General features: G+C 48.3%; 1 protein-coding gene across 15 annotated transcripts in view; it reads right to left on the bottom strand.

The window, feature by feature from the left end:
- The window catches only part of FRMD6 (FERM domain containing 6), a 203,662-nt gene that overhangs the window by 4,817 nt on the left and 172,765 nt on the right, over nucleotides 1-26,080 (bottom strand). For 10 of the 15 annotated variants that reach the window (XM_070504350.1, XM_070504346.1, XM_070504353.1 and 7 more), the window contains 10 exons: nucleotides 22,986-23,076; nucleotides 19,826-19,929; nucleotides 18,779-18,855; nucleotides 16,526-16,712; nucleotides 13,394-13,549; nucleotides 10,360-10,425; nucleotides 9,451-9,519; nucleotides 8,326-8,500; nucleotides 5,146-5,481; nucleotides 2,363-2,494 (listed from right to left, as the gene is read on the bottom strand). In XM_070504350.1, the coding sequence (XP_070360451.1) occupies nucleotides 2,363-2,494; nucleotides 5,146-5,481; nucleotides 8,326-8,500; nucleotides 9,451-9,519; nucleotides 10,360-10,425; nucleotides 13,394-13,549; nucleotides 16,526-16,712; nucleotides 18,779-18,855; nucleotides 19,826-19,929; nucleotides 22,986-23,076 (1,393 nt within the window). The remainder of the gene's footprint in view (nucleotides 1-2,362; nucleotides 2,495-5,145; nucleotides 5,482-8,325; nucleotides 8,501-9,450; nucleotides 9,520-10,359; nucleotides 10,426-13,393; nucleotides 13,550-16,525; nucleotides 16,713-18,778; nucleotides 18,856-19,825; nucleotides 19,930-22,985; nucleotides 23,077-26,080) is intronic. The other 5 variants (XM_070504358.1, XM_070504360.1, XM_070504362.1 and 2 more) reach the window with 1 other exon arrangement.

Raw genomic sequence — 26,080 nt, 5'->3', positions numbered from 1 at the left:
CTCCTTGCGCCCTGTCGGACGCCCGCAGGCGAGGACAGAGGGGCACAAGTTCTCGGAGCTCATCCTGGCTAACGGGGAGCCTGCAGCACAGACGTCCCGAGCGGATCCCACCAGTAAGAGACCAACATGGGAGGCCACGGGGAAGACTCTGTTCTGATCTCCGGGATCCGTGCGGCCCATCATGCCGTGCTCACATTTTGGAAGCAGGATCCAGTGCTGACACCTCCCTACGTGACTGTGGCCAGGGAGTAAACTCCCAGAAAAAGTGTTTCAGACAGTAAACCTGCCACCAAGAACTGGAGACGGAGAAGACCACGGACACTTTCCCTCAGATGGCGGGAGATCCTTAAGGCCGAACGGTTCCTTAAGCAAAGTGCACCCCACCTTTTAAAGCAGCACCTTGAGTAAGTGCTGGCCTTTACTCGGCCTCTGCTGGTTTCCGCCCCTCAGCTCCTCAGAAAGCCTCACCGTGACTCAGGGTCTAGCACAGACTCAGTGTCTAATGAGCAGTGACACATGAAGACGCTCCCGTTTTATGTGCAGACAGTTTAAAACCTCTCGGGTGATGCTCACGTCTGGTGGGTACACACTCTGCTTTGGCAGAGGGTCCCTCTCTGGAAAGAGCCTCATCTTCTAAGAGGCATTAACTCTCGAACAAACCCCCACAGGCACGGCTGGCACCTGCTCTAGTTCCTCCTGGATTTCCTGGTAAATGTTCCTTTGGCTGCCAAGCCTGTACACAGTCTGCTCCAGAACCCAGACCCGGCCTAGAAAGGTCAGCACCAAACCCGGTGCTTGGAACGCGGAACCAGCTCGAGCCAGCTCCCACAGAACAAAGACAAGCAGCGTGCGACATCGCTACTCAATCAGCTCAGTGTAGCGCTGTCCACGCACCTATAATGTGCGTGTAATTGTCAAGTTATGGTTTAAAGACACTGCAGTCTATCTGTAAGGAAAACGTGCAATATAACACAGCAAGTGGGCAAAGACGGCCAAGTTTGGTCTAAGAGCTCTGAGGGTGACGAGGCGACCGGCTGCCGGGCCTGTGGGGAGGCCCTGGAGGCCGTGTGCTGCCAGGTCAGCGACTGCAGCTCTGCAGCAACAGCTCCTCCTGCTCTCACAGACTGAGCCCAGCGTGACGGGCCCTGTGCGCGCCTGCCCGTGCGGAGGCTCGCTATCAGAGACTGCGGGTCTGGATGGCAGTGGCAGCCCAGCCCTGTGCAGCAGGGTCTGTCGCTCAAGCAAAGCTGCAAGTCACAGAGCAAGAAGCACCCAGGCCACTCGGCAGTGCTGGTTCCCAAGGCAGAGACTAACTCGACAGGCGACAGGAGCAGTTAGGAGTGATGGTTTGGAAACGAACAGATACTGCCGCTATTTTATTTAAGACAACATCTTTCATTTCATAGAAATATACATTGTTTTATATTATATAGGTTATGTGACCCTGTAAGAGGGCTGCCATGAAGGAACTGGAAGAATGCATCAAATATGGAACTTGCGAGTCTCTTTATGTCAACCTTTTGGACCCTTTCTCCTCAGACTCCTGTGCCCAGTACGACGCAGGGGTGAGAAAACACACACAACTCTAGACCTGACGTCTGATTCCAGTCAGCAAGGGCACCCGCGCTCCCCAGTCTGCAGGTTTCTATCTGTGAGGAGGCAGGTCCACCCAGGGCACCGTGCTCCCCAGTCTGCAGGTTTCTATCTGTGAGGAGGAGGATCCACCCAGGGCACCGTGCTCCCCAGTCTGCAGGTTTCTATGTGTGAGGAGGAGGATCCACCCAGGGCACCCGTGCTCCCCAGTCTGCAGGTTTCTATCTGTGAGGAGGAGGATCCACCCAGGGCACCCGTGCTCCCCAGTCTGCAGGTTTCTATCTGTGAGGAGGAGGATCCACCCAGGGCACCGTGCTCCCCAGTCTGCAGGTTTCTATGTGTGAGGAGGAGGATCCACCCAGGGCACCCGTGCTCCCCAGTCTGCAGGTTTCTATCTGTGAGGAGGAGGATCCACCCAGGGCACCGTGCTCCCCAGTCTGCAGGTTTCTATGTGTGAGGAGGAGGCGGGTCCGAAGGGTCCAGATGGATCACGGGATTCTCTGACAACTGTTAAGGCAGCACAAACGGAGACAAAGCCCCTCACAGGAGTGCGTGTGAGCGCAGGGCGGAGCACAGTAAGCCCGGCCTGAGCCCTCTGCCTTCCTGGCTCCGCGGGGCACTGGGTCCTGCAGTCGACCACAAGGCCTGGACAGGCTCTTCCTGTCCTGTCCCTGGTCCACAGCCGTCGCCCCTTCTGTTTCTGAGGCACCTGCTTCTCAGGCCAGGACCACCCGCCTCCCAAGGACACGAGCTTCCCAGACGAGCTCACCCGAGTGTCCGTTCAGCTTCCGTGACATGAGCATGTCCTCCGTGATGTAGATGCACATGTCCGGGCTGACCTCCAGAGACTCTTCATGCATCTGCTCCAGGTCCCTGGGGTCATCAACCAACATCTCTATTTCTGACACAGAAGAAGACATTTGGTGACATGAAGGGACGTGGCCACCGTAACCCACAGCCACATGCGGAAGAGGCTATGCAATTACGCACATTTACAGACTTGCTAAGGAGCCTCTACAATAGCAAACTCCAGGGGCAGTTCTCAACTAGATGCTACCTGCTCTCTTCTTCACCGGATTGCTGTGTTGTCTACGTGTCTGCTAATGACACGATTTGACTGTCAATTATTCTTTACTTGTTAAGAAAGAAGAGGGGCTAGCCCCGTGGCCCAGTGGTTAAGTTCGTGCGCTCCGCATCAGCAGCCTGGGGTTCACTGGTTCGGCTCCCAGGCGTGGACCCAGCACCGCTCATCAAGCCACAGTGAGGCGGCGTTCCACACAGGAGAACTAGAAGGACCTCCAACTAGAACATGTACAACTATGTATTGGGGGCTTTGGAGAGAAGGGGAAAAAAAAGAGGAAGACTGGTAACAGATATTAGCTCAGGGCCAATCTTTAAAAAAAAAAAATAGTCTATACTTCCTAAAGCAATCTACAGATTCAATGCAATCCCTATCAAAGTCCCAATGACATTTTTCACAGAAACAGAACAAAGAATCCTAAAATTTATATGGAACAACAAAAGACCCCAAATAGCCAAAGGATTCCTGAGAAAAAAGAACAAAGCTGGAGGTATCACACTCCCTGATTTCAAAATATACTACAAAGCTATAGTAACCAACACAGCACAGTACTGGCACAAAAACAGATACACAGAGCAATGGAACAGAATCGAGAGCCCAGAAATAAACCCACAAATTTACGGACAGCTAATTTTCGACAAGGGAGCCAAGAGCATACAATGGAGAAAGGAAAGTCTTTTCAATTAATGGTGCTGGGAAAACTGGGACAGCCACATGCAAAAGAGTCAAAGTAGACCATTATCTCACACCATGCACAAAAATCAACTCAAAATGGATTAAAGACTTGAAGGTAAGACCTGAAACCATGAAACTTCTAGAAGAAAACATAGGCAGGACGCTCTTTGACATCAGTCTTAGCAGCATATTTTCAAGTACCATGTCTGACCGGGCAAGGGAAACAAAAGAAAAAATGAACAAATGGGACTACATCAAACTAAAAAGCTTCTGCACAGCAAAGGAAACCATCAACAAACAAAAAGACAACCTAACAATTGGGAGAAGATATTCACAAACCATATACCAGATAAGGTGTTAATATCCAAAATATACAAAGAACTCATACATGTCAACAACAAAAAACCTAACAACCCAAATAAAAAATGGGCCAAAGATCTGAACAGAGATTTCTCCAAAGAAGATATACAGATGGCCAACAGGCACATGAAAAGATGTTCAACATCATTAACTATCAAGGAAATGCAAATCAAAACTACGAGATATCACCTCACTCTGGTCAGAATGGCTATAATTAACAAGACAGGAAACAACAAGTGGTGGAGAGAAGGGAACCCTTGCACACTGCTGGTTGGAGTGCAAACTGGTACAGCCACTGTGGAAAGCAGTATGGAGTTTCCTCAGAAAATTAAGAATAGATCTACCATATGATCCAGCTATCCCACTGCTGAGTATGTATCTAAAGAGCTTGAAAACACCAACGCATAAAGATATGTGCACCCCTGTGTTCATCGCAGAATTATGCACAATAGCCAAGACTTGGAAGCAACCTAGATGCCCATCAAGGGACGAATGGATAAAGAAGATGTGGTATATATACCCAGTGGAGAACTACTCAGCCATAAGAAACGATGAAATCTGGCCATTTGTGACAACATGGATGGACCTTGAGAGTATTATGCTAAGTGAAGTCAGTCAGAGGGAGAAAGTCAAATACCGTATGACCTCACTCATAAGTAGAAAATAAAAACGACGATAAACAAACACATAGCAAGGGAGATTGGACTGGTGGTTACCAGAGGGGAAGGGGGAAGGAAGGGGGAGGGGGGAGAGCGAAAGCACTGATCAGGCGCACGTGTGTGGTGATGGATGGTAATTAGTCTTTGGGTGGTGAACATGATGTAACCTACACAGAATTTGAAATATATTATGACGTACACCAGAAATTTATATAATGTTATAAACCAATATTACTGCAATTTAAAAAGTAAGTAAAACAAGAAAAATAACAACACAGATGCACACAAATGCTGTTCGGCTGGTACAGGCTCTAGGTCTTGCTTAGCTCCCAACACAGAGTTAAGCGGCCCGGTGCAATACTCGCTAACTCTTCAATGGCCTGGGCTCCAATCGTTCCTTTTTTGCAGAAGTTCGCGACATCTCTGTCAGTATCAGCACATCCACTCGTGTCCTAACTGACGCCTATTTACCTGGGAGTCGGAGACGCAGACATGAGGTCTGCAGGACTGACTTCCTCTCTGCTCACATACACTGCTGGACTCAGAACCCACAACCGCGCCCCGTGGTGACAAAGGGCCATGACTGGAGGGGCTGCGTCCACACACAGCAGCAACTCTGCCCTGTCACTGGGGAGCCGGCAGCACAGCCCTTCTCTACACCACCCCTAGCAGCTCTCCAGACATCGAGTCTGCAGAGCCAATATCTGGAACCCACCAGGAGAGGCAAAGAGCAGGCAGCGACCGTGGGCCATGCCGGCGGCTCGGGCCGGAGCTTACCGTCGTCCTGCGAGCCCTCCTCCAGGTGGTCCTTCCCGCCACTCTCCACCCCCGAGGTGTGGGAGCTGCCGTGGCTGGTGGTCGAGCTGCAGGTCTTCAGCTTGCGGTGGACGGCACCGCTGGAGTAGCCGTCCTCAGGCCCCGCGTCCCGCGGCTTGGTGTCGGCCTCAATGCCCGAGGTGTGGGAGCTGCCGTGGCTGGCGGTGGAGTGCCGCGACAGGCGCTTGTGCCTCGCGCTGCCTGCACTGCTGCCACTGGCCCGGGACCGCTGCTCCAGCGGGCCCATGTCGAGTTCCAGGCTGTCGCTGATGTACGACTCCCGATACTGCTTCTTCTCTGTGTGGGGAGGACACAGCTCGTCACCCAGTGACCAGGACAGGGGCGGCTCAGCTCGCCCGAGTCCCTGGGCCCAGAGCAGGGACAGTCACCTCTGACCCCAGTGCCTGGCAGTGCCCACGGTTCTCACAGGAGCTCAGCTCAGGACGCCCGCAGTGGAGCGAGGACCTGGACACAGACCTGGGGGCCTCGTCTCAAAGCCTCGACACCAGAGAGAGCTGCTCCAAGTGTGCGGACTGTCAGTGGGCCAAACAGAAGCGAGCAGGCAGCTGAGAACACGCACTGAGAAGCTCAGGGCTGTCGGACGCTGCCACGACAGCCGCCAAGACTCTCTATCTCCAAAAGCATCCGCCCACGGGGACGAGAAACTTCAGCCTCTGGTCCTTCCCCACACAGAAGCTCAGAAGCACGGCTACCGAAGACTGTTCAATTCACACACAGGCCAGGGGTCCTTCATTTGTTCATTCGTTCAGTTTGGCCCACTGCTAGCTTACCTCTAATTGCTAAACATCGTTTAAAGTAAAACTATTCTTCTGAGAATTTCCTTCAAAAATTTCTAAAATTTGAGTTTTCATTAATGAAGATTGCTTTTCCCCATCTAGTGTGAATGAGCGAGGCTTTATCATCTATTGAGAAAACAAGTGTGAAATCACTACTGTTTTGACGATTGACACCCATGCGTCCTGACTGGTGACACTGCTCTTTGGTTTAACACGTCAGTGCTGGTCGTTACCGCAACGTGGCAAAGTGCCTCCTACCAAACTCAGCTGACCGCCACACAGAGGCAGAGCCACAGCTGAGCTGCAGGCGGACAACCGACACAACACAGGACTTCTGTGTGTCAGGTCAGAAATGAAAACAGAAACAGTCCAGCTTCCTGGTACTAATACTGATGAGAAATAACACATTAGAACAATGTTAAAAACGAAGAGTGCGTTTGGGGACGGTTAAATTGATATTATTTCAGAAACTGCTAACTAGCAGACTAATTGGGCTCTCAGGGGTCTGTTACTGGATGCAATTGTCTTGTCTCTTGGTTAAGTGAAAAACACTTGCACTCCTGATGTCTGAATCTAGCTTTGAAGTGTGATCACCACAGGCTCCCCAGAGAGGGAACGAGAGTCAGCACAGAGATGATACGCTCTCCAGGATGCAAATGGAAAAAACGATTGAGAAGGCTGTGTGTACATTTCTGGGCTCCAGTCCATTCATGAAAATTCTAAGCAATCAGGCTGAAGCACAAGGGTGACTGTGTGCAGCCACACAGAAGGCAGACGGGACTGGACATCAGAGCCCAACACACACACGGCTGCCCACGAAAGTGATCCTCAATAGCCGCTCTTCCAGGGCCGGACTGGTCCCAACGACTCCTGTCTTGTGAAGACAAGAGGGGCGAGATGAAGATGGAAGCTGAAGGGCTTTGCAAATTCTCGTACCATTTCTGCTCACTGTTGTACCAGAAATAATAGCCATGGGCTCTTGGAAGGGTGGGAGGAGGAAAAAGTAAAACAAGCTCTGCTGTGTTGGCATTCTAAGACAATCGGGACCTGCGGGTCTAAGAACTCAACAGCCCTCCTGCCTGTTCACAGACAGCCTGGTCCTCCCGACCTCGGGACAGGCTCGGGGCGACACGGGCTATGCGGACTCCCTGGTCTCCCCCTCCAGGCCTGTTTCCCCCCTCACAGAGCCCAGGTCAGGGTGGCACAGCGTGGCGCTCCATGCAGCCGTGTCTGCTCCCTTCACGGTGCTGTTTCACCCAGATCCTCCGCAAACATTTAAGAAGCTATGCACCACTCAGTTTCAAACTGAGAGAAACATCTAAATAACCCTGAAATTTACTCTAAGAAATGCGAAACGCAACCTCTCCTCCCCAGTGAGCTGGCGTCAGCGGTGCAGGTGATGGACTCTGCGGGAGCAGCCGGACAGGCAAACCCCTCTGAGGGGCGTGTGTGACGAGACGGCAGGTCCGCCCTGCTTCTGCAGGACACGCGGGTCTAGGGGCAGCCTGTCTCAGATGCGGACCCAAGATACGAATCTGCGTCCTCATGTCCCCACGAACACCCCAAATCTCGTCTGACTGAATTACCAAGACTGTCACGACGCGACTTTACAAAACACACTGAAGACAGTAAAAAGTACACAAATGTGCAAAGTAGCGTCATGGGTCGGCAGTTGGAGTGTGTGATTTGGAGCAACCGCAGGGCGCCACAGCTGAGATGAGCGCTAACCATCAGGGTGAACTGCACAGCGGGAGTGGGGTCGGAGGCCCCTCTCCTGCCCCCTCCATCCTCACCATCACCCCCCTTGTCAGGGCCGCAGACTCCGGAGCCCACAAGGTCTGCTGCGTTCTGAGTCAGCAAAGCTCCCCCAGGACCGGCTCACAAAACGCCGACGTGAACATCCCCTCCGCCCTGTCTGCATTCTCCCTGGGCCGGAGGTGGCCTCTCAGCAGTTGATGGAGGCTGCAGGGGCTTCTGCGACCTGCTTCACTGTCAGTGTGACCCAAGGACCCAGGATTTCCTGGGGACAGTAGCACCCAGGTGGGCCACGCAGTGAGGAGGACAAACCCTGGCTGCACCCTCACATAGTGGCTTCACGCCAGGGAATTTCAAGCCATGCGCGGGGAACCGTCAAGAGAGTCCTGGCGGGGCACTAAAGATGGGAGCCGCAGGCACTGTGGACAGGGACGCTGCACTGGGCCTGGGCGTCCGCTGCCATCAGGAAAGCAAACAGGAGCCCGTGTGGACCTGGCCCGCCACCCGCCTCACTCTAGGAAAGCGGCGCAGTGGCTGCACGGTAGGCCGCGGCGGCAGGGCCCACGTGCCTCCCACCCAGTGGCCCCACCTTCGCTTTCCTCCAGCTTCCGGACGTGGCGCAGCACGGGCTGCAGGTTCATGTAGAGGCGGTGGCTGTTGCTCAGGAGCTGCAGGAGGTGTCTGGAGCGCAGGGGGCAGCCCGTGTAGTAGATGAGCTTCCTGGCTGAGGGCAGGCCGTCCGGCAAGATCTCAAATTTCTTACCCTGTGGAGGGAAAGCGCGGATCAGATTTGGGAAAAGAGCTCCGATTTGCCGAGGTCCCTCCATTATCGTTCAGAAACAGGCTCCCGATTCAGAAGAAAGCCAGGAGTCAGTTCCCAAGAGCCGTCCAGACGACCAGCCTGATGGAGGGGCCACTTTCCTGACGGGAGATTGCCCATCCGGACAAGCCTCATGTTCCTCCTTTCTTTGTGTATTTTTCCAATAATTTCTGAACAATGCAACATTACGGGTTTTAATGACACTAGATGTTCACAGCATTAACTGTAATTCTTTGAGCCCTACCAAAAACGGCTGTGGCTGTCAGCGTAGAGAAACAGCCAGGAAAAATCAACTTTGCTCTGACAGAAGAAAGTGTACCATTTCCAATATTCTAAAAATAAGAGTATTTTTCCTGTTAAGAATTGTAGACCTTTCTTTATAATGACGAGTTTCAAAGAGTCAGATACTAATAGAAACATCTTTTTATCTTTGCTCAGAAGAAGTAACTTCCAGAGGGAGTGGCCGACCCCACACCGAGAGCAAGCTACCCTCTGATTACGGCTTTCCGCTTTCCCATCCCTTGGCTGCAGGCTTTTTAAAACAACTCCACTTGAAGAACCCATCTACTGCTTTCCCACCACATTTCTTCTGCAACCAGAATAACCAGGGTCATGCAGTGGGAACCAGACACACAAATTAAACTCAGCAATTTCTTTGGCTGTAAGAATCTTTGATTTTAGCTCCACTTTTTAGCGCCACAAGGATTGATGAGTGCCCAGGATTACAGCACACGCGTAAGAATATAAGAAAGCTAACTATCTTTGTCTTCGATTTTTAAAAAATATCAACTTTTGTGCCTGGGACAATATTGTTTTATAAAAAACAAAAAATAATAAAAGTCCACAAAAACAAACAACTAAGTAATTTATTTTAGTCCGTTATTTTAAACTTACCACAAACACCAACTTTCCAACATTCGTCCAGGGGAAATCGTAAAGTAATTGTTTCTCTTCATCTACGTTCTGTGGAAAGAGTTATAATGCACAGAGTCACTGAGGAAACTGACAGACACTATAAAATGGCCTAGCGTCTCTCCAGACAGCTGAGTCACAGTAATTAAAATCCAAAAGAGGTCCCCAGCTCTCCCTGGAGACATGCAGACAGTAATTAGAAGGTGAGTGTACAATTCCGTAGCTTTTGGTTCCTCAGTGGCTGCATTAACTGGCCTTTTCCCAGCGGTCTTTCCCCTTCTGGCCTGTCCCTAAATTTAAACAGCCAGCCCCACAGCCTCCGGCGTTCCAGAGACAAGGTAAGGCGCTCTGACTTTCACAAGCGGATATTCCACCTGCACCAAAGATAGACAGCCTTGTTTTCTCCCAGGTCTCACAGAAACATGCATCCTTGGTCCCCTACTGACGGCTGCAGGACAAACCACCCCACCTGCAAAGGTGACAGTTACTACCTATGCACGGGACAAGCTGTAGCAGAAAAGGGGAAGAGAAACTAAGACGTCTGGTCAGGCACTGTATTAAAATGCCATTTTTCTCCCCACCACAGAGGATGAAAGAGAATATTTAAAATCAATGACACAGAAAGGAAAACGTCTGATGGTAATGACCTGCTAGTGATGAGCTGGGCCCATCCTCCGCTTGCTGCTGCTCTGCGTCCAGGAGGACTAACTACTGCCAAGCATCAGACCGCACCCACGTCCATCCCGCACCTCCCGTGCCTGTGCCAGACAGACAGGAAGCGACCACCAGCCAAGGCCAGAACGGGACCAGCAAACTCACCGCAGGACCGCACAGGCCGTATCGACGTCAGCCACAGCGGACACGTCTGACACTCACTTCCCACCCACTCACCTGGAAGATCTGGATTCCACGCATGGTCAGTCCAAGGGTCAGAGAAGCTTCAAGCTCCCTTTTATCCTGTAGGAATAAAACTGTGTGAGAAAGTGTATTTTTCTTCTACAATGGATAATTCAACACCAAAGAAAAGAAACAGAAAGAAACTTCAGGATTGGAAAGTTTTTGACTTAAAATAACCTTGCTCATCTTTCTGCATCCTGAGTTTTTTACGAGGTTTAAGAACATCATGAGCATGCATTCAATCAATAACGGTAAACTCTACTTTTAAAATCTCTAAGATTTCAAAGCATTAGTGTTCTTACTATATTACATACATTTTCACATCTGACAACATTCTAAATACTTATGCTATTGCGAACTCCAGTAAACAACTATTTTTGCTGCTTTTCCATCATTCTTTTTTACCTTCCATCTTACACTGAATCTTTTCTCAGACATTAGAATCTGTCAGTTATAGTCTGAGATGCACTAGAGTTTACATGTTTCAAACCATGTAAATCTGCAAGGTCTGAAGCCAAAATTAGAGGCAAGCCTGAACACTGAAGGCTCTCTCATGAGGACAGATAATAAAGCTGTAAAAGCTCTACATCAGTTACTGTGGAAAGAACATTTATTTTTACGAAGTTCAATTATCACTTGCCAATATGATACACATCCTACCAGCTAAACAATAAACTATAAAAAATAAACTATGAGCATAAAGGAAAAAGTTCCACAATTAAGAATTACTCTGAAATTTGGCCACATCTTTTAAATGCTCATCTGTAATAAGTGGGTAAAAGTATGAAGTTCAAAATGGAAGATAAAATTACTAAGTAACAAATATTTTCATTATGAGATTTTGTAATAAAAACAATAAATGAATATGGACAGATCTTTCTTACGTTTGGGACCAGTTTTCTCGTGACCATCTTTAGAAGACACCCTCACGTGGCAGAGGAACGAGGAGACAGCCCGTTTTCACTATTGGGCTGTTCTCTCCAAGGAATGTACTCTACGTCAAGACAGCAGCCTCCCTTCAGGGCTGCTCTGAGTGCACCCTGAAATGAGACTGCTCATAAAAAGGCCGGTGGTGCGCATATGAGGCGTCTGTCACTGCAAAAGGGGTGCAGACGATTTTTCCAGAATGTTTCCTGTCCTCTTTCCACCTTATTTCCATTTTACAAGCAGGTCTTAAACAAAGCAGTTTTAATGGCTGCCACTAGATTTCTCCAATAAACGAAAACTCTGCCCATGAAGCAATAATGTCGACATCCCTACTTCACCCAGTTAAATCATGAATCATCTCGTTCTAAGCAGACAGAGAACTGTATCGTGTGACCTACAGATGTAGATTACTTTAAGCAAATTGGAAAGATTAATTTTGATACAAAAGATAAATTGGGGAAACGTACTCACTAAAGAATTCCTCACAGGATTCTTTAAAACGCTAAGCTTCCCTAACAAGTAAGAAGCAATGACTCTCCCTGGAGCACTCACGAAAGTGCCAGGCCCTCCCTCCGGTTCTCTGAGCTTCATTCTCTCACAGAATCTTCCCAACCCTGTGACCTGTTTGGAATGACGCCCACACAAGACACAGCCCAGCATCAGTCACATTTGCCGAGGATCCCAGTAACTGAGCGGTGACACATGGCTTCTGACTCAGAAATGATGCCAAAGCCACACTCTTTCCAACGGATCATTCATACTTCTAACACATTTTAAAATATAAACCAATTGTCAAAAATGTCATTTAGTTGCATTTTCTCATATAACCTGAGGTGTCACATCTGAAATCTCTTAAAGGGAAAAAAAAATAACTCAGTCCTTTCGGAATTCCGCCAAAGAGATCTTCTGGAACTCAATGTGCTTCCCAGGATGACAGGGTATTAACAGTGATCTCCTGGGGACTGAAGAGAAAAAAATACCATCCTCTGGCTCCTTGTTAAGCTTTCTGAGCCGGCCAGGAAGATCACCCAGCAACACCCACCACGTCCAGTCCAGGGCATGACGGTCAAGTTATGCAACCTTGCCACAAGGGTGCAGCAGAGACAGCAAGCAAGAGACAATGCAGTGGCAACAGCAGCTGAACAGCGTGCTGAGGTGGCACGGCTTGAACGCCTTCTCATCCAACCACTCCTTTAGTCTTCAACAATCCGCAGAGGTAGATAGGTCACCATCCCCATTTAACCATGGGGAAACTAAAGCACAGAGAGGTTAAGTAACTTGGCTAAGGTCACAGAGTAAGAGGCGGACTCCCTCCTTTTTGGCAGGAGTTCTTGCCAAGCAAGTGACACTTGTGAAACAGGGAGACGCGTGGGGAGGGGAGGGGAAGAGAAGAGGAGATGGTAAACAGTGTGAGTGGTTCCCTGCAGAGCCTGGCCCAGCTCTTATTTGGGTGTGTGACCTCTGACCCAGGATGGGAAAATGAAGCTAGAGAGACACAGGGCACAAAAGAGGGTCACAAAGTTCGGAGAATGAGGGGCACGCGGGGCCTGTGTAAGCCCAGGAAGGCCCAGGTTGAATTCTGGCTCTGCCACTTCCTGGTGTTGTGGGCTCTGCTCGTGTGCTCATCTGTGAAACGAAGATCACCGTTTCCATCTTACAGAGTTGCGAAAATCTTCAAAAAGATAAATATACAGTGTGCCCCATAAACACAGCACCCAACAAACCCTGGCTGCTGTGTGATGTTCTCATGATTAATAGAGGCAATGCAGGCTTCACTTTGAGGAATACTGAAAATTACCCATCAAACAAGTGTCCGATGTTACTCCCCGAGGAAGAAATGCAGGTTCGGGAAGGAGCAAGATCACTATTTCGTAATCACTGAAAGGCCAGGTCACAACCTGCAGCCACGTTATCTAATGTGAGAACCATCAAGAAGACCGGCTCCCCGGTCCCGGGCCCCTGGGGAAGGCTCGCAGACCCCAGACTGGCCCACAGGAGAAACAGCGGTGCACACGAAACTCGTAAGAAGCCGGCCAGGAATGGACGGCGACTGTCGACACAAGCTGCGTCTGCTGGCGCAGGCAGGCCCCCAGCCCCGCACCTTGTACAGCCTGTAGTAATGCACGGCCACATCGTCCAGCCGCACGGCCTCCTTGATGTACTTGAGATGGGCCTCGGAGGCCGTCAGCGCAAACTGGTCTCTGTGCATGTTGGGGATGTGCTTCAGGATGTAGTCCTTCCCTCTCCTGGAGACCACCTGTGGGAGAGAGGGGGAGCGTGGGACACTGCTGGAGCGACGTGAGGACACCCTCCCCCCACAACGGCCAGAGGACCAGGACCCAGAACGGGCCATGGAAACGGGCTGGTTTCCAGACGAAAGTCTGGCTTTTGCTGTTTTCACCGTGTGTTATTAGGCTGAATCAGCTCACAGCAGAAGCTAGAGAGTGAATTTAGCTGCAGCACTGTGTGCCCAAGAAGAAAAACCATGAGAAATGGGAAAAGATGCTCCCTTGGCTTTAAACTCACCAAGAGAAAAACAGGCAAACCTGCAAAATTTGGTACAGATCACTGTTTACACTTGCAAAATTACTGGCACCGTGAAACACACATCCTGTCAGCACATCCTCAGGTTCTGGAAACCACTTGACTCCTCTAACCCTTCAGCCATGGAGTGGGAGGTTCTAGACGCTCATCCCAGGAAGGCGGGGCCCTGGGTGGAGTTCCCTGCACCGTGTGCTTTTTGCCTAAGAGGCTGATAGGAACACTCTATTTGAACAGTGCTGGGAAAAGAACCCTGTCCAAAGGTTCACTGCAATTCACTGTGGCTTCGATTTTCACAGGGCTGGAGCCCGAGCTGTGAGATGCCAGCAACACCCACCACCCAGTAGCTGCAGGCGAGAGCAAAGGGTCAATTACCTAAGAGTCTTAACTGGTTCCACAAGGACTTACAACATATAGAAAGAATTATGCGAAGTGAGCAAGAAGAGGAGTGCTTAAATTCAAAATTTTAAAAGTTAGAGAAATTTTAGTTCTAAAATGTTTTTACAGATATCGACATTTTGTTTCTTCCTATTAAATTAAATGTGATCAATTGTTGACCAATTATCAAGTTTTGCTGAGGACTCAAGTTACAGATTTTTCTTTGTAGACCCCTTTTACACAGAGACTGTCTAAATCAGTATCTGTCAACCTTTTTCAGGTCAGAGAATACACAGAAAATATTGGTAAGGGCACTGAAGCAGAGGGTGTGGAGACCCCACAGTCGAGGGAGCTGGGATTCAGCCCAGGACTGGCTCTGATCGAAACGAGCGAGATTCAGTGAGTCCCTGACGACAGCTAGGGAAGGTCAACATGGCGGACTGTGGCCCAGCAGACAGTGACACTAAAAGCTGGACACCTTCCGTGGTTTCCCTTCGACAGTGGAGGCACTGTCCGTCAGTCAACCTCAAGGAGAAGTGCTCCAGACACAGAGAAGGTCAGGTCCACACTCATCCTTTAGTTCACCAGGGGCAAAAGACGAACAGATCGCTTGATATTGAGATGTAATACACTTATGTCCAGGGTCTTCTTGAGCCCAGTGGAGGGGCAGCCGGACAGTCTGCCCAGAGGGAACATGGCTGAGTTGAGCCCTGGAGGAGGAAAGGGAGTTGGCCAGGTGGATAGAGAGAAGGGCCTCACTGGCTAAAGGAGCTGCAGCAAGAAAGGCCAGAAGCGCGAACAGTACAGGAGTGAGGGGACACAGGTCATGCTGGACGCTGCTGGAGCACGAGTCACACTGCATGACAGCTAGGAAGGAAGCGGAGGGCTGACAGGGACCACCACCTGCAAAGGTCCTCGGTCGCGCTGGGAGCCCGGGCCTCCCTCAGCGGGTGACAGGGAGCCCCGAGGGTTTAAACCAGAGCGAATCCACTCGCCTGCGAGCTGTGGACAGAGGCTGAGGCAGGGACAAGCCTCCACAGCAGCGCGAGCGCAGACGCAAGCCGGGAGTGCAGACGGGAGAACAGGGGGCCAGGAGCAACAAACATTTGGGAGGTTAACAACACGAACACAAGAGCATTCTGTTTCTTCAGCTGGGGGTGCATGATCAACATCAAGGGTTTACGTCAGAAGACACTCTGGCTGGACGGGGCAGGGAGAAAGGGGACACAAGGAGATGTCCACGTGGCTCTCGAGTTTCCGGGTGCCGCGTGCCGGGCAGCGCCACTGGTCAAGAGTGGGATGGCAGAGGCAGGGGTACCGAGAACTGAGGTGGGAAGACGGCTGGACCATCTTGAGCGTGAGGGCCTACGGCAAACAGCTGCCTCGGGGACCAGGGAGAGAAAGGGCTGTGGGCGCGGCCAGCACGCGCGGTTGTTAAAAGTCTTCGCTTGGATGAGGTCTCCCAGGACGCACGTGGTTGAATGTCAAGTGCAGCCGAGAAATTCAGGAAAACAAGCTAAAAGTGCCCACTGGATCTGGCAATTTAAAAGCCACTGTGACCTCAGGGACACACCAGGAGTGGAGGGTGGGGAAGCAAGGCAGACCAAGTGGGCTGAGGAGTCCGTGTGGGAAGCGAAGAAGCTGAAAATCAAATAGACGTCATGTTTTCCAGAAGCTTTACTGAGAAGGGAAGGTGAGCGGCAGCGGCTCTTTCCCTCCTCATCCTTCCTGAGGATGGAGAGGCGCGAGCCACACGTGTGTGCATGTTCTGACCGAAGAGAGAGAGTCAGAGCAGAGGCCTGGGGGAAGGATGGAGACCCAGGTGCACAGGGCGGCTGCAGACGGCAGGGCTGGAGGGTCGGCGCAGGAACAGGCGGGGTCTGCTGCTGACACCAGGTGGCTCCTCCAGAGCGAGGCAGTCAGAGCAGGGGGGCTGACTCGCACTGTGTTCTCAGCACGGGAAAAGCTGAGAATGAGCGCGCCCTTTCAGGAGCAATGTTTTCTCCTTTCAAAGGGGAAAAATGCTGCTCGAACTAAGAGCATATAAGAGGTCAAGGCCGTGCACATGCCACGAGAAGGCTGGCAAAGTGCAAGTCCCACCATCCTGAGGAGGGACACAGTCCCTTCCCCGTTAACCACAAGCAGACGGAGAACGTCAAGAGACCGTGTGCCCCACGCTCTCAACCGCTATTGTGAAGGGTCCTGCTAGCCATAAAACATGTGGGGCCCCGTTTCTGGAAGCAACGTGAGCAGCAGCACAAGGAACCAGAAACGTGCTAGAGAAAACACTCAAGCCTCCAAAAGCAGTGCCTACCCAAGACGGGAAGTACGCCTCTGGCTCAAAGTACTTTCCGTAGTGCTTGTTCCTTTTGAAGTTCCCCAGATCGGCCTGCAGGGCGAAGGCGGCCAGCAGGAAGTAGGCCTCCTCGCGGAGCACACACTGAGAGCGAAGGACTTGTTTTCTCAGGTGCCAGTAGTAGTAGTACCTCGCTGCTCTGTCACTGGGAAAACAAAAGAAAACAGAACTCACATCTTGATGGAGCAACCCAATGGCTGCAAACAGAACGCCAGTCCCGCTCCCCTCTGTGACAAGGGCTCTCTGTTTCTGCGCCCTCCTCCCTCCCCACACCCCACTCCCGACTCATGGAAGAGGGGCAGGTTCAGGGAGTTAGAACTCCAAGTCAGCTGCCCAGGCTGCAAAAATAACATTTCCTAGGGCCTACAGCATTCAATTCATTCAGAGAACGGAAAAAAGGCCTGCACCGTCCACTGCCACATGGAAGCACTGCGTTGGACAGCACTGGAAGAGCAGCCCAGGGTGTGTCATTGTCTTAATCTCGCTACAGCGCTGCTGTACACATGGCAGAAATAAGCACAGACCCGAGGGGACCACCCGGCTCTCATGTTTTGCTTTTCTTTTCTGTTTTATTTTTCAGCTGAGCACATTACAATACTTTAAGGCCCTTTCAAAAAAGTTTCTGTTTATATGCCCTTCTACAAAAAAAGTTGCTTAACTATAAATAGTCAGTTTTCTTCTCTCAGAATGAATGAACTGGAAGCTTTCCTTAAATCTTTTTTTCCCGTTACTTTATGGGTGTGTTTTTATAGGCATGTGACAATCACGACACTCCTCACCAATGGAAATACCAATAATGCACTCATTACAATCCGCTGAGGTCAGAAACACAGTCCCCATTAAACACGCTGGGTCAGAAGTGCTGACTGGGCAACACGGTCACTTCCAAAGGGTCTCACAGGCAAAGAGGCCTTTGTGATCAAAGGAAAAACAAGGAAAAAATGTGTGCGTGTGCGTGTGTGAGTGTGTATTCGATGAGCTTATCTGCTCCCTATTATTTTAGGCTGAATGTTGACCTGGGAGCCATAGCTCATTAGTCGATGGTGATAAAAACATATGGGTCTATTTCACCCGGGTCACGTCTAAGTATGAAGAGTTACAACATGGCGTCTGTGTGATTTCTCCCTTGGGAGGGAGCAGTTTCCAGAGGACTTTGTTTATAGTGCTGACCACAGTGTTTGGATAACTCATCCCTGGGGAAAAGGGCAGAATTACAGGATGAATTAAATGTTCATTAGCCCCAGGGGGTTAATTAGTGGCTCAATAATATATTTTCCTTCTTTCCAGGGCATTCCATACTTACTAGGTAAACTGAGTAAAAATTTTTACATAAACAGAATAATTTAAAAAGTTTCTCAGCCTTTTAAAAAAATTCTTTCTGGACTAATATTTTTTACTTCTCAATTTGCATGTGGCAATCCTGTAAATATTAAGAGCAAATCTCACCAATAAATCACTAGCCAGATGCACATCTCTTGGGGTTTCTCAAAGTTTAAAAATAAACAAGTAAAACACAGAGTTCACACTTCCAGTATTTTCTATCAGCCAACAAAATCCCCTCTGAAAGCTCCCCGGCCCTGAGCTGCTGAAACGACGCACTCTGAGTCTGCCCAAGCATAGCACCACTCCCGTGCCCACCGCCAGGAAGAGCCAGCCTCCCGCCCTTGCCAAACGGCGTCCATGATTCCCAGGGGACGGCCCCAGTGGGCGCAGCCTTAGTTTTACAGCTGCTGCCAAGAACAGAAGCCAGACCCCAAGGTGACAAGAAGACCAGGTGCTATCAACACCCAGGTGTTGTCACAGGGGGGAGTTCTTGCTCCTGCCCCCGTCCCCACCCCAGAAACCAGGAACATCCTTCGGTCTAGTTCCCCACTCTTCACACAAGGGCTAGTTGCCTCTTGAATGAAGTGTCTTTTTGGTGACTGGTTTGTTACTGAAAATGTGAAGCACAGAAAACGGGAGCCAGCGATAGTCAACATTTTCATCGATAGTCTAACTATAATTTATTCTACAATATTTACTGAGTGCCTCTGTACCTCAGTAGCGACTGAGGATACGTGAGTTTGCAAATAGATTTTTTTAAAATCTCCGCTCTTATGGAATTTATATTTTAGTAGGTGGAAAAAACCCATAAACACGAGTACTTTATTCGGCAAATCAGGAGATGAGCGCTACGAGGAAAGAAAGGCGCGGAATCTCCTGCCCGTGTACCTGATCAACCTGCCATTTTCCACGTAGTACTGTACCCGGAAGTGGATGATCATGGGAGGCCCAAATTGGTCAATACCCTAAAACAAAGACATAAAAGATCAAGCTACTTTTAGTTTCTTCAAAAATGGGTTTCAAAAGCAACAAAATACCACTTTTTGAACACTGAAAGGTTTTTTCTACTTGTAATGAGTGGCGGCTTGCCATGGGTAGACAGCGGTCCCGTCTGCATACTGGGTTCGTGCAAAACCAGGAAGTTCTACAGCCTCGACCCAGTGCCGAGTATCACCCCCTGCGATGTCAGCGACAACACGCGGGATAGAAAAACAACACCAGTGGGAACTGCTCCTGCGAGCCAGCTCCCCCTTGCTCCGTCCCCTGTGGTGACCATTTGCTCCTCGTTACAAGCGTTCCCTTGTTCCTGACATTCCACATACCAAATGCTAAAACACTGTTTGTTTATTTAGACAGTCATGTTCCTTACTCTGTCACTGGCTCTGAAGCAGCCTCCAGTTTATTCCAAGAATTCTTAAATACAAATTGGAGGGTCGGATCAGATACTGAGAGTTTATTCCTGGCTTACTAGGGTGATGCTGGAAACACTGGGTAAATCCCCCGTGAAAGCAGCCCCATATAAATGGAACGTGTGTTTACTAAAGAAAGCTCCAGTGTAATAAAGCAACACGGTATCATACGTAAGCACAGTAAAAGGAGATGTAAAAATTACTGATAACGTCCAGAACATCAGTTTTGACAACTAACATAGTTACAGAAGAGGAACAAATACTTTTTCCATGCCTTTCATTTCAAAGCATCATCCCAAGACTACTAAAAGTTTACGCGCCAACACTACTTTAGCAGATATCTGAAATCTATTGTTACATGCTATAAGCTATTAACACTTCATTGACGTGACATTTTAGAACTTATAGTTCATTTCCTTTTCCCATTCTCCACTGGATAAAGTATTAAGATATTTTTCTAATGTATAACAGCTGAAGTAAACCTTTTAAAAAATCAAAATAATTTTGTTCACAAACGTCATCTCACCCAGGTGACATCGTGTGGGCGTACCTTGCTGGCCTCTTTCTTCCATTCTTTTGGACAATACTTATGAAGCTTTTGTGACAACTCCATGTACACATGTTCATTATCTGCACAGTAAAAAAAGAAGACAAGATGACAAAGGACAGATTTTTTAAAAGAAAAGAATATACAAATGAACAGGTTTTTTTTAAAAAAGCCCCACGATTTGTGAATGTACTCTGAATTCATACACTACCAACAAAACTCAACAGGAAACTAAAAGACAAAAGGTTCTGTGGGCTAGACATTCGATTCCTTGTCAATTATTTTGCTTTTGTCATACAGAACACATACTATTAAAAATATGTAATAATTAGGGGCCGGCCTGGTGGTGCATCAGTTAAGTGTGCACGTTCCGTTTCTGGTGGCCCGGGGTTCGCTGGTTCAGATCCCGGGTGCAGACCTATGCACCGCTTGGCAAGCCATGCTGTGGTAGGCGTCCCACATATAAAATAGAGGAAGATGGGCATGGATGTTAGCTCAGGGCCAGTCTTCCTCAGCAAAAAGAGGAGGATTGGCAGCAGATGTTAGCTCAGGGCCAATCTTCCTCAAAAAAAAAAAAAAAGTAATAATTAGGAAAAAAAGCCGGAGTTGGAGACTGTTTTTTCTAATTATTACTTTTTTTTTTTTTGAGGAAGATTGGCCCTCAGCTAACATCTGCTGCCAAACCATGCTTTTGTTTAGCTCAGAGGACTCTTCTCACAGGTGCAAAACAAGGAAACAGGGCAGAACCACTGTCCGACCTGCTACAGAAGAAGTTAGACACATTCACGATAACGGCCCATTTGCAAGGGAGCAGCCGAACCACGACAAGATGACACACCAAGACAAGACGACACAGCACAAGACGACACAGCACAAGACAACACGCCATGACCTGCACTCCTCTGAGACCGATCTTGTGGGAAGAGGAGGAGAATCTTACACCAAACAAGAACGAATGCCAAAACATTTCTTCAAGGGATGGTGTTCTTAAGATGCAAATAAGATGCTAAAAGCCCATGTAAAATGATCTAAACATGTGAAAACAAGCCAGTAAAACCTAAAGAGACTTTCATATTTCCCAAAGAGAATCTTTTAAGAGAGAGAGATTTCACGAGGCAGGCCGTCAGCACCGCTGTCCTGTACAAGGCTTTCAGCCTCCTTACAAGCGTGTCCCCGCTCTCTGAGCGTCACTAGGGGCACGCTCCTGGAGCCCTGAAGCAAGTGCAGGCACTCTGGAAGGAAGGACACACGCAACCCACTGTCACTCTCCCTGAATTTGGGCATTCAGCTGGGAAAGTGCCACAGAGAACAGGAAGGGCAAAGCTACTCCTCGCCTGCAAAGGGCATATTAAGTCAAGCAGTTTGAAGAAAGGGATAGGGAAGAGGTCCCAGAGGCAGAAAAGTGGATGTTACTTAAATCCACTTAACAGAGCAACTAAAACCATCTCCCACCTCTCATGCTTCCAATGGTACATGAAATGGACAAGAGCAGACAACCTTGCTGTTGAATCTGACTTGCATTCCTGTCTGAAGAAGCAACAAGGTGAACAGGGCTGAGTGTTCGCCATAAGAGCTCGGTACGTATTCTTAAATCACCACATCTCTACCGCCTGGTGGCTTGACAGAGCTTTACACTTAAGAACTGTCAGGCACACGTCAATCCCGCAAGGCAGGTGAAGCACTAATTTCCATCTGACACGAGAAAACTGAGACTGAGAGACGTCGATGGCGCATCTAAGGCCAACAGTCAGCTAGTGGCAGAACCAGATTGGAACCAGGTCATCTGATTCCCGTCCCGATGCTCCTTCGCCATGCTGCAATCTCTCTTTTAAAAAGGACATCTTAAAAGTTCTTATTCTGAGACCTAAGGAAGTGGTGAACTGGTTTTATCAGGGTGACTTGTTGAACAACAAAGATCAACTGTTGGGCTGCAGGTGTGTAAGAAGGATTAACTCTGAGTGTAGAACGAAAGTGAAGTTACTTAGAATCCACAGGACTTCTTATTCCTCCCAGCCCTTTCCTCCCTCCCTTGAGAGAGCGACTGAGGTTTGTCCTAAGACAAGGAGGGAGCTGAGCATTCGTTTTATTGCTCTCATGACCACAGGAAGACACTGAGGGACAAAGGGTTGATCTGTGGGTTCCTGATGTGCGTGTTCTCTGCCCCACGTTCTCCGGCCTGAGCTATACAGACAACTGAACACAGCTTGCATTTTGGAGAAGGGTTTTGTTTACCAGGCGATCACGATATGCTTTCCAACCTGGCAGATCTAAGCATTTGATGCTACTAACTAGATTCTCATGATATCATAAGCCTTAAATTTAAACCAATTCTTGTGGTAGAAAATTCATATCTAAGTATAAAATACAAAAGCACTTGACAAAGAGTCTCCTTGAAAAACTGAGCAAAGATAGAAAAGGTTTTCAGCATCTAGAAGACTAAATTAGAGAAATTTAAAAATACGATTTGAAAGAGGCTCATAAGGAATGGCTACAGGCACACCCAGGGACTCGGCGCCAGCTCAGGTCGTGGGAGAGCCCCCACAGAGCCCTGACTCTGAACCCTCCTCCACACAGAGCACCCAGAACAGACGCACCCCACTCCTCCACGTCCTACGTCCTGACTGCACGAAGGAGAAGGGTACGGAGGAGGGAAGACAGAAAATGTGAGAAAACTAGCAGGTCCCCTTGTCATACTGTATGGTCAACAGCAAGGGAATTCAAACAAAGGAAAGGCAGTTTTATTACGTCTAAAAGACATTTAATGTTAAAAATTTTTAAACAAATTAAATTACAAAAATACCCAAGATAATTTCCTACTAGCTCCTGATGCTCCCTGTGTGCAAGGAAACAGAAATCAAGCCTGGTTCCTTCAAACGTAAAAGAGCAAACACACGAACTCTGGACTCCTAAAGAGGAACCTATGTTAAGTCCAAACTGTAACAAATACATGACCTAAAATTCCAAATCTTGTATGAAACACCCAACAGTTGAGTTTAAAAAAAGGAATGCTAGGCTAACAATGACGATCGATTTATGAGGAGGATGACAATCACCATTTCATAACAACAGGCCCAATTTAAGTTATAGCTATAAATGTCATTTCCTCAGGGACAGTGGGCTCAACCCATCAGAGACTTACTTTGTATAACGCTGAGTCCAAAGAGGTGACAGTCCTTTAGCCTGAGCAGGTCACACACCTGGACCAGCAACTGGTGACACAGAATTTTAACCTGTAGAGAAAAAAACCCACAACTTGAGCTAACAGTTCAACCAAGTCCACACAGTGGGCCACAAGCAGGCAATTTAATGCACCCTAAAAACACGCCTCGGAAGGACGAGCTGACACTAGCAAAGAACTGCTGGTTTACAGAGATCACTGTACGCTGTGGCTGTGTCAATAACAATTATCACGATACGAATGCTCATGACATGGTGACGAGGTGCAAGTGCCATCTTGTATAAACCTCGTAAATCTTATGATGCATGGACAAGGCCTCACTCTAAACCATGATGCACGAGGATGAATATTTCAGAAGGAACCTACAGCACGAACAGCCTACCCAGGTTATCAAGAGTAGCAATGTGGCAAGCATCTTTACAAGGACAGTTTTCCTCTGGATTTCTAAGCAAAACACTCATATACTGTTCAATGAGGGAATACCTAGCTTTTATTTATCTTAATTAATCACTTTCATTGGCTCATATCTTTTAAGTACCTAAACTAGGTTCCTTTTCTGAGTCCTAGGATAATTCAAACATCATAAAACCAGATTAATTTGGAACTCTGGGGATAAGTTATTCTGAAAAGTCACATGTTGAATGATAAAACACTCTTCAAAAGACACAGTTTTCGCGCCTTCTCAAATGTTTAATGAAGAGTTTTGGGAGCAGTCATTCTGCTGAGTCTGCCTTGCTGAATTCAGAGTCACTAAAGCTCATCAGTCGGGAGTGACTTTAAGAGACCACACAGGTCAATTTCTTCATTTTATAGAAGCAGATAATAAAACCCAGAAAGCCTAAAGTCACGTAGCTAGTAGTGGCAAAGGCAGCACACACAACTTTGCTCGTCTGCATATGACAATATTTTACATGTGCACACTAACCCAAATGCAACATGACAGTTCTCCCGTCAGCTGTCTACAGTGTTGTGGCATTGCCCCTCATTTGTACTACTAACTTGAAAATTCTTTTCTCAATGAAAATGCCAATTACAGTTTATTATAAATTCTAAATTAGTTAACTGAACTAATGACTTTTTATCCTGCCCTAACATGTAGCTCAGATTTGGAAAATAAAAATACGCTGAGTCCTCGATGCCTGAGAGCCAAACAATTCAGAATGTTGACAACGACAACTGCAGTCAGAGCAATGGGTGCACTGTCTTCCCCACATTTACGGCTAAACGGCCCCTCGTGGGAAGCAGTACGCCCACTGGAAGCGCAAAGGCACCAATGTGCGGCCAGAGCAGCATGACCCGCCGCTTAGGGTCCTGCGAACCGGGACGCTGTCTTATTTCACACTCAGACACACAGCGGGTGCTCAGGAAACGACTGATGAACAAACGTCGCCAGGCGTCTGCGTCCCCCGTGGGCCCCTCACCTCTGCTCTGCTCCACGACTGCTGACTCCTGAGCACATTGGTCTATAAACGCACCATTTAGGGACGTAGGAAACGTGTCTGTGCACACCCACCAACACCAGTGGGAGAACCCACCTGTCAGCAGAAGGCCATCATCTTCATGCTTTAGACTTTGACCTTCGAGGTTTACATTACCATAATCCCACTTTACAAATAAGCTTCAACAGAATGATAAAAAGTATTGAATGCTATATAAAATTGAAGTCTATACTACAAATTTGAGACTTAAAATGCCATACAGTCTAGGACACCTTTAATCCTTACTTTTGGCTGTAGTATTTAAAAATGTCACAAATAAAGCACTCAGGATAAAATGTGATAAAAAGTTAGCAGAGAAATTCCAAACCACAAACCTACGTTGTAACTTTGGGTCAAACAAAGCGGCACCTTCCTCCACACACCCCACATAATTATTATTGTTCCATTATTTGAATCAAGCATTTGGAGCCCACTGATAATGCCCTTTAGCAGCTATCAAGCAAGCACAGTGTTCTTGCTTAAACTGTAATTAAGTAAGGCTGCCGCTCTGAAGTCTCCACCTGCTGTGAAAACAAGCCTGAGCTTTTTGTATTTGCATATTACAAGTTTTTAAGGCTATGTTTTAGCTGACTGTGAGATTTTTCAAGTTCTTTACTCTTTAGGAGCAATGGGAACTTTAAAAGTGCAATATAATATGAGGTATTAAGAATAAGAACTAAAGCATTATCTAAAAATATACTCTATATGGAACTTTCTAATAAAACAGCCTTTGATCCTAAATGTCAACGGTTTGTTACTGAAGAAGAACGTTTAATATGCTCCAAAAAAACAGAATCGTCCTCTCTCATCTTAGTGAACAGGTAAACTCTTGGCCACAATTTCTATCACTCAAAGATGCTGTGACTCTTATATTTACCATGATTTTAATTCCCAAATCTTCCAAGTTTCCATATTAAATATTTATCTGATGATTAAAATAATTTCAAACAGCCCCTGTGAGCTCAACTCATGGAGAATTGAGAATGACCAAAACACTAAATTTACCCCACATGCAGAATGATAAAATTCTTTCAACTCTACTTGTCAGGGAACAAATTTTCTTTGTTTAAAAGATATTTAGAGATGATGAAAAAAACGAGAGCATTAATGAAAAGCTTTGCTACAGTGAAGTTATTACATTCACACTACCCCTCTACAAACATCAACTATCTTCTGAATATGCACGTAACACTTTGTAGAAACAGGCAGACCCGTGGCAGTCCTGAACTAGTTTCCTGGCAGGGGGCGGCCTCTGCCCACTTGGCCCGCCTCTGCCCATCCGCCCGCTAGGGAGGGGTCCGGCCGTGGCGGGGCGGCCACGAGCACGGGAGGAACAGGCCTACCTGGGCTGCACACCCTCCGTCTGAGCGTCATTAACAGAGCACCCTAATGCCATGAGCAGAGAGCTCCAGAAAGTAAAACAAGAGCTACCGATCACCTGCCCATGCGCTGAGCGACTCCCAGGGGCCGGCTCTGTCTCTCAATCCTCGCGACGTCTGGAGGAGGAAGATGATTTCCCCCTTACAGATGAGGAAACTGAAGAAAAACCAACCCACCCAGGGCTGCTGAGGTCACTGA

The sequence above is a fragment of the Equus asinus genome, chromosome 2, assembly GCF_041296235.1.
Source record: "Equus asinus isolate D_3611 breed Donkey chromosome 2, EquAss-T2T_v2, whole genome shotgun sequence".
In the NCBI taxonomy this organism is placed as follows: Eukaryota; Metazoa; Chordata; class Mammalia; order Perissodactyla; family Equidae; genus Equus; species Equus asinus.
This window is presented reverse-complemented; position numbering and strand designations above follow the sequence as displayed.